General features: G+C 48.9%; 1 protein-coding gene across 4 annotated transcripts in view; it reads left to right on the top strand.

Moving 5' to 3' along the window:
• The window catches only part of PRRX1 (paired related homeobox 1), a 77,415-nt gene extending 58,574 nt beyond the window's left edge, over positions 1-18,841 (top strand). Inside the window, exons 4-5 of one of the 4 annotated variants that reach the window (XM_035123865.3) lie at positions 13,194-13,265; positions 17,580-18,841. In XM_035123865.3, coding sequence (XP_034979756.3) covers positions 13,194-13,248 — 55 coding nt within the window. In that variant the 3' untranslated portion in view covers positions 13,249-13,265; positions 17,580-18,841. The remainder of the gene's footprint in view (positions 1-13,193; positions 13,266-17,579) is intronic. The other 3 variants (XM_088673717.1, XM_035123863.3, XM_035123864.3) reach the window with 3 other exon arrangements.
• The last annotated feature ends 3,438 nt before the right edge of the window (positions 18,842-22,279 follow it).

Genomic DNA, 22,279 nt, shown 5'->3' with positions numbered 1-22,279 from the left:
CATGGGGGGGGGAGCGGTTTAAAGTAGCAGGAAGTGCACTTCTTCAAAACAAAGCAACCCAATACAGCTGGGGCAGCTAGAAAAAGGTGGTATCCTAGACATCAAATCTGTTCTGTGCATGTGAAGGAATCACCTCTGAAGAAGTGTGGTCCTAAGGAGCCTTGGTAGCCTTTTCCTGAAAAAACCAAGAAGGCAGAGACAAGATGGTGGCAGAGCGGGAGCTTCAGGTGGAATACTTGACATGATGTGCATTAGCTTAAGTAAATTACTTTGTTTTAATCCATTCTTACTAACTACTTGTGGATGAAATAAACACATTCCTGATGATGAGACTTTTTCTTCAGAAGGGATCATACTTCACCATGACTCACTCTCTCTCACACAGAAAGAGAGAGAGAGAACAAAGAACAGAGTCGTGCATATAGGAGAGTCCTTATTTTTCAGCAGGGATGCGGGAGAAATTAGGTTCAGTCCACACTTCAGTGCAATCTAATCCACACTTCCCAAACTAACATGTGAACCGAAATCACAGCTATCATTCAAAATTTGTACATACTTATCTGAATTTTGAAATGCAATCCTAGAAAAAAAAAGTATACAAAATGTACAAATTAGAAGGCAGTATGCATAAAAACGCATGTATTTGGGAGAAGAATGAACAAAAAACCATTATATTAGGAAATATTAGGAAAGAATTGTGGGTATTAGGAGAAATGTGCGCTAAAATGCCGATGGTTTGTGAGGACTTGTTAAAAATGTGTATCACAAACTAGTGCAGAAGTGTAATGTTGGAAAAATGAGAAACGGAGAGAAGCCAAAATGGACAGGTTCATCTAACTGAATCCCATCTGAGACAAAGTCAAATGTCTGCCGTCCAGGAGAGAGTGGAAAGGTGGCTAAACCTGCCTTTCACCTCAGACATTGGAGCCGCCAAGGGGAGGAGGGTGAAGCTGCTAGAGAGGAACAACAAGGGCAGAAAAACATTTCCTCACATATATAACCTCCTGTGAGTGTCAGTTTGCCATTATACTAAGACACATTCTCCAGATTTTATTTCCGCCCCCCTCTAGAAGTAGTGTTTTGGGGAAATGGAGGGCCACCTTCTGAAAAACACCTGACCCTACTTTTTGTGGGGGAAACATTTTGTAATGCTGTTTGCAGTCACTCATTTCCCCATTGCTGCTTTGGCAGACATTTCCCCTGTTTTTGTGGGATGTGATATGTAAGTAGCAGTCAAGTACAACATTCCTTGTTTTCCTAGAGTGGACATGCAGGGGAATGTTTGGTCCAGCCAGTTGAAAACTTCCTATTTCCTCCTGGCTGGGACATACTTCCTTTGCATGTGACTAGAGGTGGGCGTGACCTTACCTGTCCAGGTAACAAAAGGGAGAAGGCACGCAGCACCCTCTATCTTTTTGACTTCCTTCATCGTTGGAGGAGCTTTTAGCTAGAAATGCTCTGTTGGAGGAGACTGGGATTATCCCCATGTGGGATAGCTCCACATGTAACTAAGTCTGCCTTCAGGTATCCAACTGTGACGAGAATGTGAGTAAACTACTTTTACATACTTTACGCAAGATGGTGGTGTATTTATTCTTTTAAGAGCAATATAAGGGAACTTACTGGAAACCTAATAGTGAGAGGCTTACACAAGCCTGCAACCAGCTACCCACTGTGCATTTAAAAGGGGAATGTGAAACTCTGCTAAGTAAAGGAACTTCCTAGCGCCAAGTTAGGAAGGATATTAATAAACAATGTATCCTCTCCTGCCTCCCTGAACATTCCCACTGTTTTATCTGTCCTCAGTTCATCCCAGCCAGTTAGGAATTTCATCCTGGGCAGGACTAGACCACATTGCCCTCTAGACCAGGCATGTCAAACTTGTGGCCCTCCAGATGTTTTGGACTACAATTCCCATCTTCCCCAACCACTGGTCCTGCTAGCTAGGGATCATGGGAGTTGTAGGCCAAAACATCTGGAGGGCCGCAAGTTTGACATGCCTGCTCTAGACGATCAGCAGAGCTGCTGTCAAAGGTTGGCATGGTTGAGTATCTGGAGTTCACAGGCAAGAGCTTCCTGGACCTTTGCAGCCTGCTTACTTGCTCACCCATCATTTGCTCTGGCCCAGATGACAGTGGTGGCGAGAAGCAGCAGCAGGGGATCACATCACTGTCTGTTTGGCTGTTGACTCTCTAGCTCAGCCTTTTTCAAGGTTTGGGTCCTAGATGTTGTTGGATTGAAACTCCCATCCTCCCTACTGAGCATGGCCAGTGGTGAAGGATTGTGGGTGTTGTAGTTCATGAACATCTGGCTGCATTGAGCTAGTGAGTAGGTGGTAGAAGTGATGAAGAACAAGAGGAGGAACTGGTGATAATGGCCATGTGGAGGTCACCTCACTGTGGGAAAAGCAGTCTGTAGAGAGCGGCTTGCCCAAGGGAAGTTCAAAACCTGAATCAAACACTGCCAATCAGATTGATTTATTGGTTTCATAAAATTTATATGCCACTTGATTGTAGAATACCTCAAACAGGTTTACAAAAAAAGATAAACCAATAAAACACTTAAAAATATTTAGCTACGTGTTGACATTGCTGAGGGTAAATGAAGCCCTTTATAGAGTTTAGCCAGTTGGAGATCACTCTAAGAATTGGTTTCTCAGTACTTTTACAACAACCCTTGGCAAACTGCAAAGATGGGGGGCACAATCTTTCATTTCAGATTAACATATATTTTTTTCCAAAACTGCCCCCTCTTCCTTTTGGTCCCAGCGTCAGTATCATATTTGTATCTGACAATCTCCTTTAATTACTGCCAAATTATAAGCAGATTCCCTATGTCCACTGCAATGGGCAACTCATGCCAAAATGAAGATTGTTCCCAGGCTTAAGCATTGTTGTTTTTTCCTCCCACACCACTGGAAGCCTCCATTGTAGGTCATCCTTTGAAATTTATTTTTTTAATTTCTTCCAAAAAAAACACACAAAAAAAGTCAATGGGAAAATTGCGCAAAACTTGTGGGAAACTCTCTTGGCAAAACCCTGTACAATTGAGTGAAACATAACAAATGTGGGCCGTGTGGGAAATCAAAAGCTTTTGCTTGGTACGTAATTACCTTTTTTTTTATTTCCAGCAAGAATGGGGAAAGACAAGGCATGTGTCCCAAAGTTGCACTGGTTGGGCCAATCACACAGAGGGCTAAATTCATTGGGTTCAACTACCTTGCAGAAGCGCAGCAGGCCTGTCATCAGTGCCAGGATGGGTGACTAGCTAAGAAACCACATAGATTTATTCTTGTATTCTATACTGGAGAACGACAGGAGCCAAATGTTTAAAAAGAAAAAGAAACCAGCTCTCCTGTACCAGACTCTTTGAAAGAAATGGTTTATTTTGAGGGTATTGTAAACTTAATGGTTAAAGGTAAAGGTAAAGGGACCCCTGACCATTAGGTCCAGTCGTGACCGACTCTGGGGTTGCGCGCTCATCTCGCATTATTGGCCGAGGGAGCCAGCATACAGCTTCCAGGTCATGTGGCCAGCATGACAAAGCCGCTTCTGGCAAACCAGAGCAGCACATGGAAACGCCGTTTACCTTCCCGCTGTAGCGGTTCCTATTTATCTACTTGCATTTTGACGTGCTTTCGAACTGCTAGGTTGGCAGGAGCTGGGACCAAGCAACGGGAGCTCACCCCGTCACAGGGATTCGAACCGCTGACCTTATGATCAGCAAGCCCTAGGCTCAGTGGTTTAGCCCACAGCGCCACCTGGGTTCCAACTTAATGGTTACTCCTCTTTAAAGAAGTATCCTGAACCTTGAACCATTGAAACTCAAGTTCAGTACACCAGTTCCCAGAGATATTTTGTATGCATAGACATCACATGTATAAAGTTGATCTTAACCAACACGATAGCCATTTCCAGGTGTCTCAAGCATACGGGCAAAGCTCTGCAAAACTAAGCAGACTGAGGCTTTCTATCCAATCTGGCTTCTTGGAATCCCATCAGAAAAGGAGGCTATGAGTCCACCATCTACTTGATGTTAAAACCACATTTTCACTTCTATAACATTTTTAGTATACAAAGGTCTTTGCAAGCCAACCAATCTTTTTTTTTGTGTGCTGACTTTCCAAAGTAAAAACCATGTTCAAGGCAGTTTACAATGTATGATTTTTTTTCAACATAACTGCAAACATAACAAAAGTAGTCATAAACAATAAACCAAGCATCAAAAAGTACACAACCAAATAAAACAATTTTCATATAAATAATAAGATCCAAAACAAAGCTGCAGAAAATTAACATCAACAGCAGCAACAACAACAACAACTGCCCCACACCCCAAACTCCTAAACAATCCCCCAACCCAAGTTATCCTTACAACGGCCCTGTGACGTTGACCAAGAGTGTTCTACAGTTTGGGGTACTGAGGTCAAAGAGGATGGGGATATCTTCAATATATGAATAGTGGCTTCTGGCTTAGGATATAAGGATGCTCCAATGAGTCAAGCAATGGTCCACACCAGGCATCCCCAAACTTCGGCCCTCCAGATGTTTTGGACTACAATTCCCATCATCCCTGACTACTGGTCCGGTTAGCTAGGGATCATGGGAGTTGTAGGCCAAAACATCTGGAGGGCCGCAGTTTGGGGATGCCTAGTCCACACAGACCAGAATCTGGTCTGCAAGAGTGGCTGTAGTTGGGCAGTCTAGGAAGTGTTACCATTAGTAGTAGTAATTCTTTCATTTGTTTAGCTGTAAGCCATAGGAAAGATAAAAAACATTCAGAGTTGAGCCTCACATTTGGCTTTTAATGTCCTGGCAGCCAACACAAATAGAGAAAGACGCAAGCTAACCTAATTTTCCTGGTCCAAGAGCAAAAAAATACACTCATTTGATATAACAATATTTCCCCCGCAGCTAAATACATGCAGAATGTTTCACAAGGATCTTTATAATGTAGTATATTATATAGTAATATAGTGAATAGCCATTTTACAAAAGAGACACCATCCTGGTGAGCTGCTAATTAGAGCTGAGCAATGACTGAGCCATCAATATTGGCTCCATCCCCCACTTCTGTATGAGCCAAGACAGTCAAATACATAGCTGCCAAGTCTCCCGTATTCCCCGGGAAACCCCCGTTTTTCCAGCTGTTCCCAGCCGAAAAAACGTGTGTGTTTTTTAGTTTTTTCCCGGTTTATTCTGGCGCGGTGGCAATTTTGGAACTGGGCGGAGCAGCATCAAAAGTAGCTTCTGAGCATGCTCCGCCCAGTTCCAAAATGGCGGCAGCGCTACTTCCGGTCTGCTACTTCCGGTCCAGTCCCTTATTTCTCAGGCTGGAACTTGGCAGCTATGGTCAAATAACCTCCTCCTCCTAAGTGCGATCCACAACAAGAGACTTCAGTGAAGCTCTCCCTTTGTGGCCTCTCGGCTTCTCACTTCCATTTGCTAGTGGCTTAGCTTGTGTGTTGGAAAGAACAGTAGATCTTAGTAGGGTTTCTGTTGATGTTCAGTGGCAGTTACAGGAGCCCTCCATCCACCTTTGGGCTGATGGAGGAAAAAGTGACCGGGGTCAGCAACAAAGGGAGGCCCTGGGCTGCAGGGCCTCATTTGCTCCTAGTGAAGAAGCCTTTGGGGACCTGCTTAGCATTACAGAGGTTAACAAAGGAGATCCCCTGTGTTGCAAATGTAGATGAATTCTAAGCAATAACATCTGATGGACTAGATTATCTAATTTCGTTCGCGCAACAATGATAGACCCTAATTCTCTGTGATTCTATTACATACTTTCTGTTAAGAATTGATAAGCTTGGAGCTACTCCATCATATATTTTCTGTTTAAGAATCACACACACACACAAGTGTGCTACTAATATTCTTATTAGCCGCGTGTTGCCTGTTACTGTTTAGCATTACAGAGGGACAGAATGACTCAACAGTCATTCAGCTCAAACAGGCTCATCTGATTTCATTTAAACTGTTGTCAGCTCTCCTCATTGCTTCTGCTAGCAAAATGCTCCTGTGTGCTATGTAGATTTCTCTCACTTTTGCTCATTTTAAACAAGCTACATGCTAACTTTGAAGGCCTTTGCTAGTGAAATATACTCGGAGTCGAGAGTGAATTTCATGCTCTTTATTCAGCTCATAGTCATCAAGGAGGAGAAGAGAAGACGAATGGCTCTTTTCCCAAAACCATCTGCTTATATACATTATTTACACAATGGGCCTTGCGTGATTGGCTACTTCAGGGCTACACCTGTGGGCCAATTATATTGTGGATTGACTTCTGCCTGCAGCCTGATTGGCTGCTCCTACAGGCCAATCAGGTAGCAGATTCACTTCTGCCAGCCGCCTGATTGGCTGCTCCAGCAGGCCAATCAGGTTGCGGATTCACTTCCACCTGGAGTTGGATTGGGTAGCTCCCGCTGATTCTGAATCCTATTGTTCTAGGATTCAGCTCAGTACATAACACCCCTCCCCTCTAAGTTCCAGTCCTGCCCGGGAAGTTGCATTCGTAGTCCCCAAGGTCTGCTGGCCGCCTCCGTGTGCGTTGTGGCCTGGGGTGTTCCTTGGTCAGGGGTTCTGGTTCTGGCTCGTGTTCCGAGGCTGCTGGCTGTGCCGGGGCTGTCTGGTCTGGTGCCACTGAACCACTAGGTTGTAGCTCTGGTTCCGGTGTCCTTCCAGCCTCGGGGCGCCCCTCTGTGCCTACTGCTTCTGCTTCCCCTGCCCACCCCTCTCGCTCTACAGGCCTCACTGCCCTGCTGTCCCCTTGGGACCCCTCTGTCCCGCTCTCCTCCCGGGTTCCTCCTGGGAATCGTCGCCGTAGCTGGTCGCAGTGGCGGCGCCAACATTGCCCCCCTTCCGTTAGTACCTCGTACGACACGGGACCGGTCACCTTGGTGACTGTGGCGGGTACCCATGCTGGGCCTGCCCCAAAATTCTTTGCATACACTGGGTCCTGGGCCACAAATGTCCGGGGGTTCCTGCCTTTCCCCACCACTACCTCATCCTGAGCTCTGTCGGGGTGAAGTCGGTCCAGTCTAGTTGCAAGGCGCCGGCCCATTAGTAATTCAGCTGGGCTCCGGCCCGTCGTTGTGCTTGGGGTGCTGTGCTGTGCTAGAAGAAATGCGGCAAGGCGGTATTCCCAGTCCCCTTGTGTCATGCGGCGGAGGCTGTCCTTGGTGGTCCGCACCATGCGCTCCGCTTGGCCATTGGTGGCAGGGTGGAATGGTGCTGAGCGGATGTGGCGGATGGCGTTCTGCGCTGTGAAGGTCTGGAACTCCTCTGACGTGAATGCGGTTCCATTGTCCGAGACGAGGGTGTCAGGGAGCCCGTGGGTCGCAAACAGCTTACGTAGTACCCGGATGGCTGCCGCCGTAGAAGTGGATGGTACCAGTGCGACCTCCAGCCATTTGGTGTAGGAATCCACCACTATGAAGAATGTTTTTCCCTGGAAGGGGCCAGCGAAGTCCACGTGCAAGCGTGACCATGGATGTCGGGCGGACTCCCAGGGCTGGACTGGGGCCCTTGGGGGATCCGGGCGGGATTCTTGGCAGGTCTGGCAGTGTTGGACCCAGGCCTCTATCTCTCTGTCAATCCCCGGCCACCACACATAACTCCTGGCAAGGGCCTTCATCCTCACTACCCCTGGGTGTGTCTCGTGTAGGGCTGTGAGGACCCTTTTGCGGAGGGGCTGGGGAACAACAACCCTGCTTCCCCATAACAGGCACCCCTTGTGGGCCGACAGTTCATGTTTGCGGTTTGTGTAGCCAGCGAATTCTGGCCCGGGGCTGCTGCTGGGCCATCCTCGCCACACCCAGTCCAGGACCCGGGAGATGACCCTATCTTTTGTGGAATGGTGCGCAACTTCTTGTGCCTGAATGGGTCGGTCGGGAAGCAGCTCCAGGGTCATAACCTCTTGCGCAGGCGCTGGGTCGGGGCCTGTTTCTGGTAGTGGTAGCCTGCTGAGGGCGTCTGCGTGGCCCATCGCCTTCCCAGGGCGGTGGATTAGTGCATACTGGTAGCCGGCAAGGAAAATTGACCACCTGAGGACACGTGGAGACAACACTTGGGGGGTCTGCTTCTCGGGGGCAAACAGGCCAAGCAACGGCTTGTGGTCAGTCACTATGGTAAAGGGCCGCCCGTACAAGAAATCATGGAATTTTTTTACGCCCTTCACGATTGCCAGACCCTCCTTGTCAATCTGTGAGTAGTTTCGTTCAGCTGCAGCAAGCGTCTGGGAGAAGTATGCCACCGGCACCTCTCTTCCATCCGGGAGTTGGTGTCCCAGGACAGCGCCGATGCCATAGGGAGAGGCGTCGCATGCCAGCACCACTGGCAGCCTCTCGTCGAAGTGTGCTAAGACCGAGTTCGAGACGAGCAAGTCCTTGACTGCCTGGAATGCGGCCCTTTGTCGCTGGCCCCACACCCAAGGGGCCCTTTTATCTAGGAGTCTGTGTAGGGGCTCCGCTACCGCTGCCTTATGGGGAAGGAAGGCATGGTAAAAGTTCAATAGTCCCAAGAATGACTGAAGTTCGGGCTTGCTCTTGGGCGCTGGGGCCTCACAAATGGCCCGTACCTTGTCACCGGTTGGATGGACCCCTTCTGCGTCCACCTTAAATCCCAGAAAGTCCACCTGCGGCACTCCCAGTAAACACTTTTCCCGCTTCACCTTGAGGCCCGCCGTCTGGAAACGGTGCAGGACGGAGCGGAGGCGGTCCTCAAATTCCTCTGGTGTGGGCCCGGCGATCAGTACATCATCGAAGAAGGGGGTGACGCCAGGAATCCCTTTAAGGAGAGAGTCCATTAGATTCTGGAATATGCCTGGTGCCACGCTAACGCCAAATTGCAGCCGCTTTACTCTGAATGCCCCTCTGTGCGTCACAATCGTCTGAGCCTCTGCTGTGGCTTCGTCCACAGGCAACTGTTGATACGCTTGGGCCAAGTCCAGTTTGCCAAAGATTTTTGACCCAGCCAGGGTGGCGAGGACATGGCTGACCACTGGCACTGGGTATGCATGGGCCGTGAGAGCCTTGTTTATGGTGCATTTGTAGTCTGCACAGATGCGGACCGAACCGTTAGGCTTGACGGGTGTGACAATTGGAGTTTCCCAGGGGGCGTTGGGCACCGGCTCCAGCACTCCTTGCTCCACGAGCCGGTCCAATTCCTCGTCTATGCGGGGTTTCAGGGCGAACGGGACCCGGCGGGCCTTGTGCCTGATGGGTCGTACAGCGGGGTCTAGCTGTAGGGCAATGGGGGGTCCTGTATATCGTCCCAATGCCCCATCGAAAACCCCTGGAAACTCTTTGCATATGGCGTCCACGTCCACTTGTAAGCTAGTGCGGTTCACCCCGGTAACGGCTAGCCCCAGAGGTCCAAACCATGCCAGTCCCAGTAAGCTAACGTAGGGGCCCTTAACTACCAGCAAGTCCAATTGTTGCTTTCGCCCTCGATATTGCACCCTGAAGGTCCCCACCCCCATAGTAGGGACCTTACGTTTCTGGAAGTCCCGGAGGGTGAATGGGGCCGGCCTTAGTTTGGGACCCCCATTAGGGCACAGTTCCCTTAATGTTCGGGCCGAGATTATGGATAGAGTTGAACCCGTGTCCAGCTCCATGCGGCATGGGGCTCCCTCTATCTGTACCTCTATATGAATTTTCTCTGTGCTGGGATGGGGCAACTGGAATACCTGGTAGTCCGTGATCTCCGTCGAGTTGCCTTGGTGCATGGTGCCGTGTGACCTGGGGCTCCTGGGTCGGTCATCTGATGCTTGTCGACGTGTGAGTCGAGCCCGACACACCCGGGCGATGTGTCCTAATTTTCTGCACTGCCTGCACTCTGCGTTGCGGAAACGACAGGTCCTCCTCTCGTGGTTCTCCCCGCAGCTTGCACAGTTCCCTCCTTCTCGTCGAGGCTGCTGTGGTGTGTGTGCTGCTTGAGTGCGCCGCTGTACTCTGTGTACTTCCTCCCTGTCAGATTCGGATTCGTCGGTGAGGTCTTCGTGGTAGACCCTCGGTTGGGATGGCGGGGCCGGTCGTGCCTCTTGCGTTGACCTCTCGGCGGCTTCGGTTGCCAGGGCTTCCTCCAGAGCAATCTGGAACGTGAGGTCTTTTTTGGCGTAGAGGCGTCGTTGCAACATCTCGTCCCTCAGGCCACCGACGAGGCGGTCACGAAGCATGTTCTCCAATTCTGAGAAGTTGCATAACCGGGCGGCTTGGCGGAGGGAGGTCACAAACCCAGTTATGGTTTCCCCCGGGGCTTGCCGCTTTGCGTAGAAGGCATTTCGGCAAGCTACCACCGAGGGCTGTGGTGAGAAGTGCTCCTTCAGCCGTTCCATTATTGTTTTGTAAGAGACGGTAGCGACATCTCTAGGTGCAAGGAGAGCCCGGGCGATTTCAAACGTCTCCTCTCCACAGACGCTGAAGAATGTCGCCCTCTTCATGGCATCGTTGGTGACTTCTTTCGCTTGCAGGAGGAAGTTGAAACGGGCGGCGTACCCTTCCCAGTCTCCTGATGCTGGTTTGAATGGCAAGAAGCTGCTGTCGGTTGCCATTCTGGGTTCCTTGGGTCCTGGAGCTGAAGCCTGGATGCACGGTGCGATGCAGCGGTGCAGCAGGTGGCGGTGCTGCGGTGCAGTGCGTGGTGGCGGTCAGCTCAGCAGGATCTCATCCTCGTCGCCAGTGAAATATACTCGGAGTCGAGAGTGAATTTCATGCTCTTTATTCAGCTCATAGTCATCAAGGAGGAGAAGAGAAGACGAATGGCTCTTTTCCCAAAACCATCTGCTTATATACATTATTTACACAATGGGCCTTGCGTGATTGGCTACTTCAGGGCTACACCTGTGGGCCAATTATATTGTGGATTGACTTCTGCCTGCAGCCTGATTGGCTGCTCCTACAGGCCAATCAGGTAGCAGATTCACTTCTGCCAGCCGCCTGATTGGCTGCTCCAGCAGGCCAATCAGGTTGCGGATTCACTTCCACCTGGAGTTGGATTGGGTAGCTCCCGCTGATTCTGAATCCTATTGTTCTAGGATTCAGCTCAGTACATAACAGCTAGCCAGCTGGTATGAAACAGCTCTGGCCTTAATTTGGGCCAAGAGAGATAAGCACGACCAATTCATTTAAAGCAGGGGTGTCAAACTCAAATTCATCGGGGGCCGCATCAGCAGTTTGGTCACCCTCAAAGGGCCGGTTGTATCTGTAGGACTATGTGTCCACTCTTTATTATCATAAATTATTGTCGCTGCATTCAATTATTACTGTTTTTTGTAATAATGTAAGTAATAACTAGCTCTGAAAGCAGAAACATAGTCAGAATAATGGCAAGTAGATATTTAAATGTACAATTATTGTACAGTTTATTGAAAAATGATTTTTGGTAACTGCACTGGGTGGTGGAGGCTCGCTAGGGTTTCATGCAGGACCTTTGCAGAGCTACTAGTACCTGGAGATGCTGGGGTCCTTCTGCATGCAGGACAGATGTTCTGCCAGTGAGCCACCACCCTTCACCAAAGGGACTGGCTGAGGTTGACTCACTGGAGCTGCTCTCCTGGTTCCAGGGTTTAAGGGCCAGAAGTGTGAAGCAGCATCCTATGTTTCTGAGGAGAGGGAGAGGGAGAGGGAGAGGGAGAGGGAGAGGGAGAGGGAGGGGAGGGGAGGGGAGGGAGGGAGGGAGGGAGGGAGGGAGGAAGGAAGGAAGGAAGGAAAGAGGGAGTGGGAGGGAGAGAGGAAGGAAGGAAAGAGGGGAGAGAAAGAAAAGTAGGAAATAAGGAAGGGAATAAAGAAGGAAAGAAAAAGAAAGAGGGAGAGAAGACGGAAAGGGAGAAAGAAGGAAGGAAGTAGAGGGAAAGAAAGAATAAGAATGAGGGAGAGGAAGAAAGATGGGAAGGACGGAAGGAAGGAAGGAAGGAAGGAAGGAGGAAGGAAAGAAAAGAGGGAGCAGGAGGGAGAGAGGAAGGAAAGAGGTGAGAGAAAGAAGAGTAGGAAAGAAGGAATAAAGAAGGAAAGAAAAAGAAAGATGGAGAGAAGACAGAGATAAAGAAGGAAGGAAGGAGAGGGAAAGAAAGAATAAGAGAGAGAGAGAGGAAAAAAGAAAGAGAAGGAGGGGTCGCCGCCTTGATTCAGCGCCAGAAAAGAGCACGAAGGGACCCAGGGGCAAAAAGCATTTCCCATGCAGCGTGAGGCAGCGGGTGTCCATTTTAGGAGAAGTGCGTAAAGCCTCAGAGTTTCACGTTCGTGAGGCTGAGCCGCTGCTGAGCTCACGTTCATGAGGCTGAGCCGCGGCAGGAGGAGGAGGAGGTGAGGCAAGAGGAGGAGGAGGAGGAGGCTACCCTGGTCGGTGCCCGGCAGCACCGTGCGGAGAGTCCCGAGCCTCTGGGATGCAGAAGTGCTCTGTAGCACTTTGAATCCTCCTCCTCCTCCACACGGCGCTGCTGGGTGCTTTGTCTGTGCTTCAGCAGCAGCAGCAGCCGCCGTTTCCAGGCGCCGAGCCATGGCAGGAGGAGGAGGATTCAAAGTGCTACAGAGCACTGCTGCGTCGCAGAGGCTCGGGACTCTCCGTGCGGCGTTGCCGGGCGCTGACCCGGCAAGCTGCCTCCTCCTTCTCCTGCTGCTGTGGCTCAGGGCGCTCCACGCAGCGCTGCTCCGGCCGCCTTTCTATCCCCCCCCCCGGCCCCAGCTGTTTGTCGGCGCTTTGTCGGCGCGGCGCTTCAGCAGCAAGGTCCCGCTGCTGGGTCCCACTGGCTGGGGCGCTCGGCGGGCCACATGACGAGGTCTGGCGGGCCAGATTTGGCCCCCAGGCCTTGTGTTTGACACCCGTGATTTAAAGTCTACCCTCTGCAGAGCCCCAGTTCAGTACCTCCCTCCCATATAGTCCCAACACTCTCTTGCTAGACCAGGAATAGCCAACTTGGTGCCCTCCAGAAGTTCCTGGATACCAAACTCCCATCCTCCCCAGCCAGCATGGTCAATAGTCAAGGATGATGGGAAACAACATCTAAAGAGCGCCATGTTGGCTGCTCCCAAGTCATACTGAGAAGTGGCGGGTGACATCATCATACTTTAATGCCATTTGACTGTGCCACCATCTTGCAAGGGCACCTTACTGTCACGGTGGGTGAGCCTTCAAGTACAAGGTATCTGATGAACTCACTTGCCTTATTATTTCTCCCTCCTTTCACACTTTCTAAAATAGCTCCTCATCCCTCCTAAGATGTTGTTTGCACGAGGGGGTCCCTAATGGATTCTAAGCGAAGACTCTACAAAGGTAACTTTCTGGGCAGAAGTGTCATGGTTGTGGGGCCGTCCATAGTCGCCTGGAGTTCTTCTGGGGAAAGGGTGCCAACTCCACTCCCAGGCCAATTTTGTAGGGCCTCTCGACTCCATCAAGTGCTAGACAGGATGAGGAGATGCAAAAGAGGCATGTGTAACAGAAGCTTCAAGCTTACCTTCTCTTTGCCTTAGCCTCCAATGACGTCACCGCAACAGAATGCACAATAATGATAAAAGCAGGAAAAAGCCTAATAAAATGATCCCTGTTTAGTGAACGATTCTCCCCTTGCCCTTGCCCTGCCCAGACCACCAGCAAGCTTCTAACTCCACTAGTTAGGTCCTTCATGCATGTATGTGAAGAAATTAACTCCACTTTACGTTCCAAATTGCTAGTCTCTTAGGCTGGATCTAGACATGTCAAAGAAGTGATTCAGTTAAAAGCATTGTAAACTCATACAGGGAAATCCAGTAGGGAAAGACGGGACTCCACAGTGCCATCTGGTGGTGTATATGCATATACAATGCATATAAAACCAATCTAGCCGAGTCCTTAGACTCCATCGAAGTTCCTATCTTGGATAGATCCAATGGCAGGAGGCTTAGCTCAGTTTTCTGAGAACTTTGTAGAAGCAGCGTTCATCTCCTCATACTTTGATTCCCCTGCTTTGTGGAATATGAAAGGATTATGGCAGTGGTGGCAGAGTCAAAACCCTTCCCTCCAATGACGGCTGCCTAAAGTCAGCCTTGCAAAATGCAAATTCAGTTACTGAAGCCTTCCCAGAATATTTTATGAGACTTGTGGAGTTAAGATTCTTGTCCATGTGTATCAGTCATCACAGAACAAACAGGCAATAGACGTTTTATATCTGTTCAAGGCTCTGAGCTTTTCAAAATGGGGACAGCTGACATGTCCAACTTGCCAGTCATTGTGGAATTCAGAGCAGAGCAACTGAGTGATTATATTATGAATGTGTGGGCCAGCTACATATATATTGGCTTCAGAAAGCACCACAGCTTAATGGCCACTCTTACCCAAAGAGGTCGTGTATTCTGGTTCATAGATACCACCAGAACCTTCCACCATCCAAAGCAGGGGCAGCAAACCTTAGACCCTTCTGATCAGTGCTTTTTTTTCCCTTTAAAAAATGTTCAGGGGTACTCTCATTTTGACTCAAGAAAACCACCATTTTATAGTTCAAATCGGGGAAAATAAATACAGTAAATGTACAGGAAAAAGTACAGTAAAATACAGTAAAAAGTACAAAGATTCACAAAATGTTTAGGGTTATGCGTCCCCCCAGGAAAAAAACACTGCTTCTGATATTGTTTGACTTCAACTCCCATCAACCCCAGTCATCATGGACAATGGTTAGGGATGATGGGAGCTGGAGTCCGAAAACATTTTTTTGGGGGGGGGGCACAGATTCCTCATTCCTGGTCTAAAATATAGAGGGCTCTAGAAACACCAACAGAGATCCAGTTGTAAGACAGTTATATTCCAATATCTGCACAGGGCTGATGTGTACACCAAGTTCATCTCCAACTTTGCAGCGAGTGTTGATTTGTAACCCATACCAAGCCACATGTTTGAAGACAGCAATTGTGGGTCTGTACAGTTTGCAGAACATTGATGAAGGATGCTCCAGGAGAAAAGGAAGCCACCTGCTTTTTCCAACGCCTTCCAATTTAGTTCTAAAAGTTTTATTAGATCATTCATCCAAACTGCAGATGGTTGCCATGTCGACAATCTGTCTGTATCCTCATCAACTGTTTGTGATACCACCCCAAAATCATCAACTCTCACCTGTTCCTTTTGGCTACCCTGGCTAAATGCACTATAAATATAAATTTATTGGGAAAGACCTATAGACAAGAATGTAACTCCCACCTCCTTTTCTTTTTTGAGCAGGTGGGGGCACTCTAAAGAACTCTGCATAACATACAGGTGCTTGAGTGAAACTCTGAATATTACTAACATGTGGTATTATAATAGCCAGGTGCAATTCACCATTTCTCAGCTTATCTGATCTATAAAATTTGAATAATAGGGCTATTTTGAAGAATACTTAGGCCAAACTCCATGTACAAACTGAAAGAAGCGACTTTCCTAGCAGAGTCGTACCTTGGAAGTCAAACAGCTTAGTTCCTGAACGTTTTGGCTCCCGAACGTCGCAAACCCAGAAGTGACTGTTCCGGTTTGTGAACTATTTTTGGAAGCCGAACATCCGATGGGGCTCCCACAGCTTCTGATTGGCTGCAGGACCTTCCTGCAGCCAATCAGAAGCCACACTTTGGTTTTCGAACATTTTGGAAGTCAAAGGGACTTCCGGAACGGATTTCATTCGACTTCCAAGGTACGACTGTGATACTTAGTGCTTGGTTTAATGTTGTTGTTGTTGTTGTTGTTGTTGTTGTTGTTGTTGTTGTTGTTAGTGGCTTGATCCTTTCATTTTTAAAAGTGTTGTTTCGAAAGATTCCGTGACATGCTTTGGATTTAATAAATAAAGTAATAATAATAGCAGAATCAGCAAGGGAGGGGGAATTAAACAATGCAGTCCACGAGTATCCATGGATTCAGCAGTGACTTACTTGCAACTTCTATTCTCTTTGATAGGTAGATTGCCTCTACCAAAGCTTTGCTTTAGAACTTGATTTTCAGTGCCAACACACAACAGTGGAACATAGAGTCATAGAATTGTACATTTAAAAGGGACCCCAATAAGTCACCTAGTCCAGCTCCCTGCAACTCAGGAATCTCAACTAGAGCATCCCTGTCAGATAGCCACCCAACCTCAGCTTAAAACCCTTCAAGGAAGGAGAGTCTACCACCTGTATTGTGTATTCCCAAATCCCAAATTGTGTGTATTCCCAAATCCCAAATTGTGGGAGGAGAAGGCTGTCGCTGTGTCTAAGGAGTGGCAGCTGTTTAGGCTCAGTGATATCTCCCTGTTCAGTGATCCTGCCTGTTCAGAAGTTGTGCTGCTGTTCCTATTGTTGTCCTAGCAATGGCACCAGAAAGCCCTTAAAAGAGATGAATCAACTTCCCTGCCATTATCTTCAGCAAGTGAAGCTAGAAGCTGCCCGACAGCTCCCATTTCAGGTGTGCACAGGTAGTGTGCTCCTCCGTGCTCCCAAATCTCAGCCTCACACCTGCAAATGACTGGTCCAATTCTAACCCACACTGGTCTGACTACCCAACACAGAAAGATATGAAGCCGGCTTCCTGAAATCCCCACCTTCTCAAGCAGAGGTTGTCAATGTGCCACCCTCCAAATGCTTTGAACCCCAACTCCCTTCAGCCCCAGACAACAGGGCCAATGGTCAGGGTCCAGGGATGATAGAAACTATAGTCATAGCTGCCAAGTCTCCCGTTTTCCCCGGGAAATCCCCGTTTTTCCAGCTGTTCCTAGCTGAAAAAAACGGATTTTTTTTGTTTTCCCCCGGTTTATTCTGGCGCGGCAGCCATTTTGGAACTGGGCGGAGCATGCTCAGAAGCGACTTTTGATGCTGCTCTGCCCAGTTCCAAAATGGCTGCAGTGCGACTTCTGGCGCGACGGCCATTTTGGAACTGGGCAAAGCAGCATCAAAAGTCACTTCTGAGCATGCTCCGCCCAGTTCCAAAATGGCGGCAGCGCTACTTCCGGTCTGCTATTTCCGGCCCGGCCCCTTATTTCTCTGATAGCAACTTGGCAGGTATGGCTATAGTCCACTACACCTGTAGAGGACCACTTTGCCAAAAAGACCACTTTGGTTATTCCTGCTCTCAGGTAGTTGCCTTGAGACCCAGACATGGTGAAAAGTGGTGTGTCTCTGTGTGAAGTGTCCCAGAAACCATATCTCCTCTTTTCCACGCATGTTTTTCATGCTTCAAATCATGTGCTGAGCATGAGCCCTTTCCGAGCTTTGCAAATATTGGCAGATACGATTGCCAAGTATCTGCAAACATTTGCACCTGCCCCTGGTCTTCAGCCTTTCACAGCAGCTCAATCTATGACAAGCATCCCCAAACTTTGGCCCTCCAGATGTTTTGGACTACAATTCCCATCATCCCTAACTACTGGTCCTGTTAGCTAGGGATCATGGGAGTTGTAGGCCAAAACATCTGGAGGGCCGCAGTTTGGGGATGCCTGATCTATGACCATTTGCCTTGCAAAGCTGGGCCTTCTGAAAACCGAACTTCCGTTAAAAGTTACAAGATCAGGCTAGCTGTGCATTTACCTGAAGAGATCTAATGCAACCTGGTGGCTTAACAAAGGCCATGTTCTGATGCCATTTTTCTTTCTCTCCCCTCTTCTTCTTCTTCTTCCAGCAGTGCCATGGCTTCTTATTCTGCCTCCTGTACCAATGCCAGCCCTGCTCAGGGCATGAATATGGCCAACAGCATTGCTAACCTGAGACTGAAGGCAAAGGAATACAGTTTACAGAGGAACCAGGTGCCAACAGTGAATTAGAGACAGCCGGGGAGTGTGGCCTCCGTTGCTTGAAAGGAAAGCAACGGGCCAAAGGGCCGCCATCTTGCTTGGCAATTCGTCCATGCCCAGAAAGCCAGTCAGCCCAAACTAGGACTCAGTATTGGGAATAACAGCAGGATCCAAATTAAAAGGAAATAGCTTCAAACGTGACTCTTCCCTCTCCTGGAAAATATCGCCACTTAAAGTACCAGCAAGTCTGTTGTAGCTCAATATAGCTCGAGCTTCTTCAGTGAAGGATGCAAGGCTTATGACTGCACTTAAACTTATCCATTTCCTTTCCCCACCTGCCCCATGGACCATGGACCAGTTTCTGGGCCAGCCACTCACCCCTTTTGTTCATAGGCCTTCTGGAAAAAAAAAGAGGATTTCTGGAACCAAAGACCGCATTGTTCATCATCACTAAAGCAATACTGGATCACATTTAAAGTTGTGACTGCCAACACACACCTGGGTGCCTTCGTGTTCATTGCCTGGAAATTATTTTTCTTCTTTACTTCTTCTTGTTAGGAATTTCAGGCCCATCTTGATTTAGAAGTGTGTGTGTGTGTGTGTGTGTGTGTGTCTCACTGTTTGTTCTGCCACGGTCTCTTTGATACTGTTATGTTGGTTGCAGGAGATTTAAAAACGCCAGATACGAAAGTGTGTTATTTTGAACCGATTTTTACCGATGTAGGAATATGCAAGTTTTCAAGTCACACAGAACTACTCATTTTATGAGAATGTTAAGTGTGTGCCCTTGAGGCACTCAAAAGCCTGTGTATGCTCCCAGCTTCTTGGAAAAGAAGAGCAGAGTCCAGTTTTGCAGGTGCTGTCCATGGGAATCAGTTTTCTGTTTAAAAATTGGAGGCCTACTCTGGCACAGAGTTACACAGGCTTACATCCCTGGATTTCGTTGGGCTTAAATGTGTGCACCTCTGTTGGTTTGTGGCCCCACGTAACTTCCTTGCTACTTTTGTTTCATGCCACATTCAACAGTGTTGTCCAGAATCATTTGATTTATATATACTGTATATATTTATATATATAAAATATACATGCAAGCTTTGTGAGTTTTCTTTTTCTTTTTTTATTAAACAAAATAAAATGAACTGAGAGAGCATTCTGGTTGTAAGTGGTCATGCAGCAAACTGCAAAACATAGCAGGACGTTCTCCAGGCTGTCCCCCTCTCCCCGAGACCCCTCTGTTCCTATCAACAGATACTTTTCTTCTACCCAAGGGCCCCACTCACTGGGACTCCACTCCCATCCTTTTAGGCCTATTTTGGAAGAATATTCGCCCCGGATGGAGGTGAGGACACTGCTGAAGGGTCAAGGATGCCCCTTCTCGAGGAGAAAGGAGAGATGGCCAGCTGTTCTCTCATCACCTACCTGAGAGTGCGTTGCTCCACATCATGCAAGGGCTGTAGTTCAGTAGACACCCCCAGGCTGAGTCCCCTTTTTTGCATCTGTTTAAAGGAAGGATCTTCTGAAGGACTGGGAAGGAAGACACATTTGTGCAAGGCCTCGGGGAGTCTCCCTTTCAGCCTTCTCAGATCCAACCTACATTCCATCTTTTAACACGAGACCCACTTTTATTCCACCCACCTTCCAGGTTAAGCCCACCCTTTGCTGTGGGCAACCTTTTTCTATGGGCGGCTGCATTCCCTCCAGGATGATCTGCTGGGGGCTACGTGCTGGGGATGGGCAGGGCCAGAGCAAATAGTGAGTGAGTGGGAGCACAAACTTTCTGGAACTCCCTTCCCTCTCCACCTCTGCTGGTGGAAGGACAGGCTTCTTTCCCCAGAGGTGTGAATGAATTTGCTGCTCCAGGGTGATAAGCTGCAAGGGAGAACAGCAGCCAGCCACCTTTGCCCTTTATTGGTTCTCCAAAGGGGGAATTTTGGCAGGTGCAACTATCAGCTGTTCTCTTGTTCAGTTATATAAAGGAACATTGCCTTCCTTTGCACCCAATCTCTCCCACTCCTCCTGTTGCTCTGCTGCTGGTTTGTTTTGTTTTTTTAAATCAATGCCACGACCCAGGTGGCACTGTGGGCTAAACCACTGAGCCTAGGGCTTGCTGATCAGAAGGTCGGCGGTTCGAATCCCTGTGACGGGGTGAGCTCCCGTTGCTTGGTCCCAGCTCCTGCCAACCTAGCAGTTCGAAAGCACATCAAAATGCAAGTAGATAAATAGGAACCACTATAGCGGGAAGGTAAACGGTGTTTCCATGTGCTGCTCTGGTTTGCCAGAAGCGGCTTTGTCATGCTGGCCACATGACCTGGAAGCTATACGCCGGCTCCCTCGGCCAATAATGCGAGATGAGCGCGCAACCCCAGAGTCGGTCACGACTGGACCTAATGGTCAGGGGTCCCTTTACCTTTACTTCAACCCATATTAGCACAGGGCACAATCCAGACCAGATGGTCTAACTCAGTTTCATATGTTGAGGAAGGAGCCAGTGGCTCAGATTATGTTTTGACATCTCTGTGCTCACTAGCCCTTCCATCCTCCCCTGCCACCCTTAGAAGGTTTCGCTCCCTGACTCCCTGCCTTACTCAGTTCTGTAACTTTGCCTGTCTTTCTCCATCTCCTGATTTCTCCTACCAGGCCTCCGTTTCCCCTGCTCACCTGGAGTCCCTCTGTGGACCTCAACTCTCCCTCTGCCATAAGGTGACACAACAAATGCTCTCCCCTTCGGGGCCGTTCAGTTCACTCCAACTATAATGGAGCTTGCCTGAGAGATCGTCACTGTCACATTGCACGTTCCTTATTATTGAAGGTCACATCAGATCTCCCAGGGAAGAAATGCCATCCTTATCCCCCTTTGCTTTCAATTAGCAGGCAGCAACCCTGGCAAATTCATCAAAATATTGGGCTGCTGGTTTACTCTTGACTTGATTTCCAGGTAGAGGTTATCACTCATCCCATGTTTGTGAAGTTCACAGTGTCCCCAGCACGGTATTTCCTTATGTCCGAGCATGTGTTACAGGAGCACTAAGCTACTTGCCAGTCCAGCACTAAGGATGCTCAGTCAGTAGAGCGTGAAACTCTAATTTGACAGCCTCCATCACCCACAGGGGCACATGATGCATGCAGATTCCATGTAATTCCTTCTGGAAATTTGTAAGTCATAGAGCCATTTCTCCGTTTCCCCATGTACAGGAGACGTACAAAGCCTCAGATTTTCCAGAGCACGGTTCTACTGTAGTGCCGAGTCTAAAAGGGGATGCTTTCCAAAGCAGTCCAAACTGAACTGGCCTGCTTTGTGAAGCACCAAGGCAGGATTTGAGCTGGATCTGACTCTAGGGCACAACCCGCTTTTTCAACCCCCTGCATGTGTGAACTGGGGCGGGGTGACTGCATTGTGTGAGCACAGACAGCCTCCAAGATAAGCGAGGGGAGATGCCAAATTCTCCTTGCCTTCCTGTTGCTGTTGGAGAGGAACCTCCTATAAATTGTCCTCAAAATCCAAGCCCTGGCGTGGAAATATGAAGTTTGGAAAGTGGAGATAAACGCTGAGTGAGCACACAGCGAACGCCTCATTTTCTCCACATCAAGAGATTACTTCTGCTCTGTCCTAAATTGAAAATGGATTGTGTGGCAATGTCCCTCCCCCCTGAGAAATAAGACAAAAGAGACAGATGATAGATTTAAGTGGGTGAATAAGGCCACAACTTTATTGGTTACGGATGTTGAGCGGTATTGGCTCAGGCATTGGAACCTAACCGTCTATATCTGACACCAACCCATGTGTTGGAGTCTGGGAGAAATTAACCACCAGAAAGAAGCCCAGTGATGTACATCTACCGGAACACCTCCTGTGGCCACCTTATGGCCCTGACCTCTCCAGGCTCTGGACCAAGCTCCGCCCCCGGAAACCTTTAACGGAATATTTCTCCATTTGCTGGGCAGGTGATGACGCAACCTGCCCCCCCTCTTCATCTTTCTATGCAAATTTCCAATGTCTACCGCCAAACCAAAGTTGTGACGAATTGCTACGAGGTAGGCGAAAAAACCATCATGGCTAGCCCATGTGGGAAAAGTCCTACCCAGCCCCTGGCCAACCAGGCGACCGACCGGAGTCCATAGCAGCGCCAGCCTAACCTAAAGGGTGGGTGGGTGGGTGAACTGGATCAGCTGGCGAGTGGGGGCAAAGAGGCCGAGTTCCTGCCTCCGAGCAGTTTAAAAGGGGTCAAGCCCCGCCCCCGGCTGACCTAATTGGTCAGCTTGGGGCTAACGGAGGCGGGAACGGCCCATCGCGAGGGGGGCTGACATCTCAGCCCCCCTTGCGAGAGTTGGTCGGGGCCTGCCCACAACGTCACCTCCGTCGCAGGCGCGGAAGTGGGTTTTTCATTCAGTTGGAGGGTCAGGAGCCGGAGTCAAGTGTAGATCAGGGATAAAAACATGGTGCCAGTGAAGTTAACTCTTTATTTAAAACAACCAAACCAGTGCAGGCCTAGTAATCCCAGCATCTCTTCCCAGTTGGTCTTGCCCCAGTGAAACAGTTGCGAGGACTGAAGACCCCCACCTTCCCACAGCTTCCTAAGTCCCCTCCCCT

The sequence above is a fragment of the Zootoca vivipara genome, chromosome 7 (genome assembly GCF_965207765.1).
Source record: "Zootoca vivipara chromosome 7, rZooViv2.hap1.1, whole genome shotgun sequence".
NCBI lineage: Eukaryota > Metazoa > Chordata > Lepidosauria > Squamata > Lacertidae > Zootoca > Zootoca vivipara.
The sequence above is the reverse complement of the archived record's forward strand: the minus strand, read 5'-3'. Positions and strand labels throughout refer to the sequence as shown.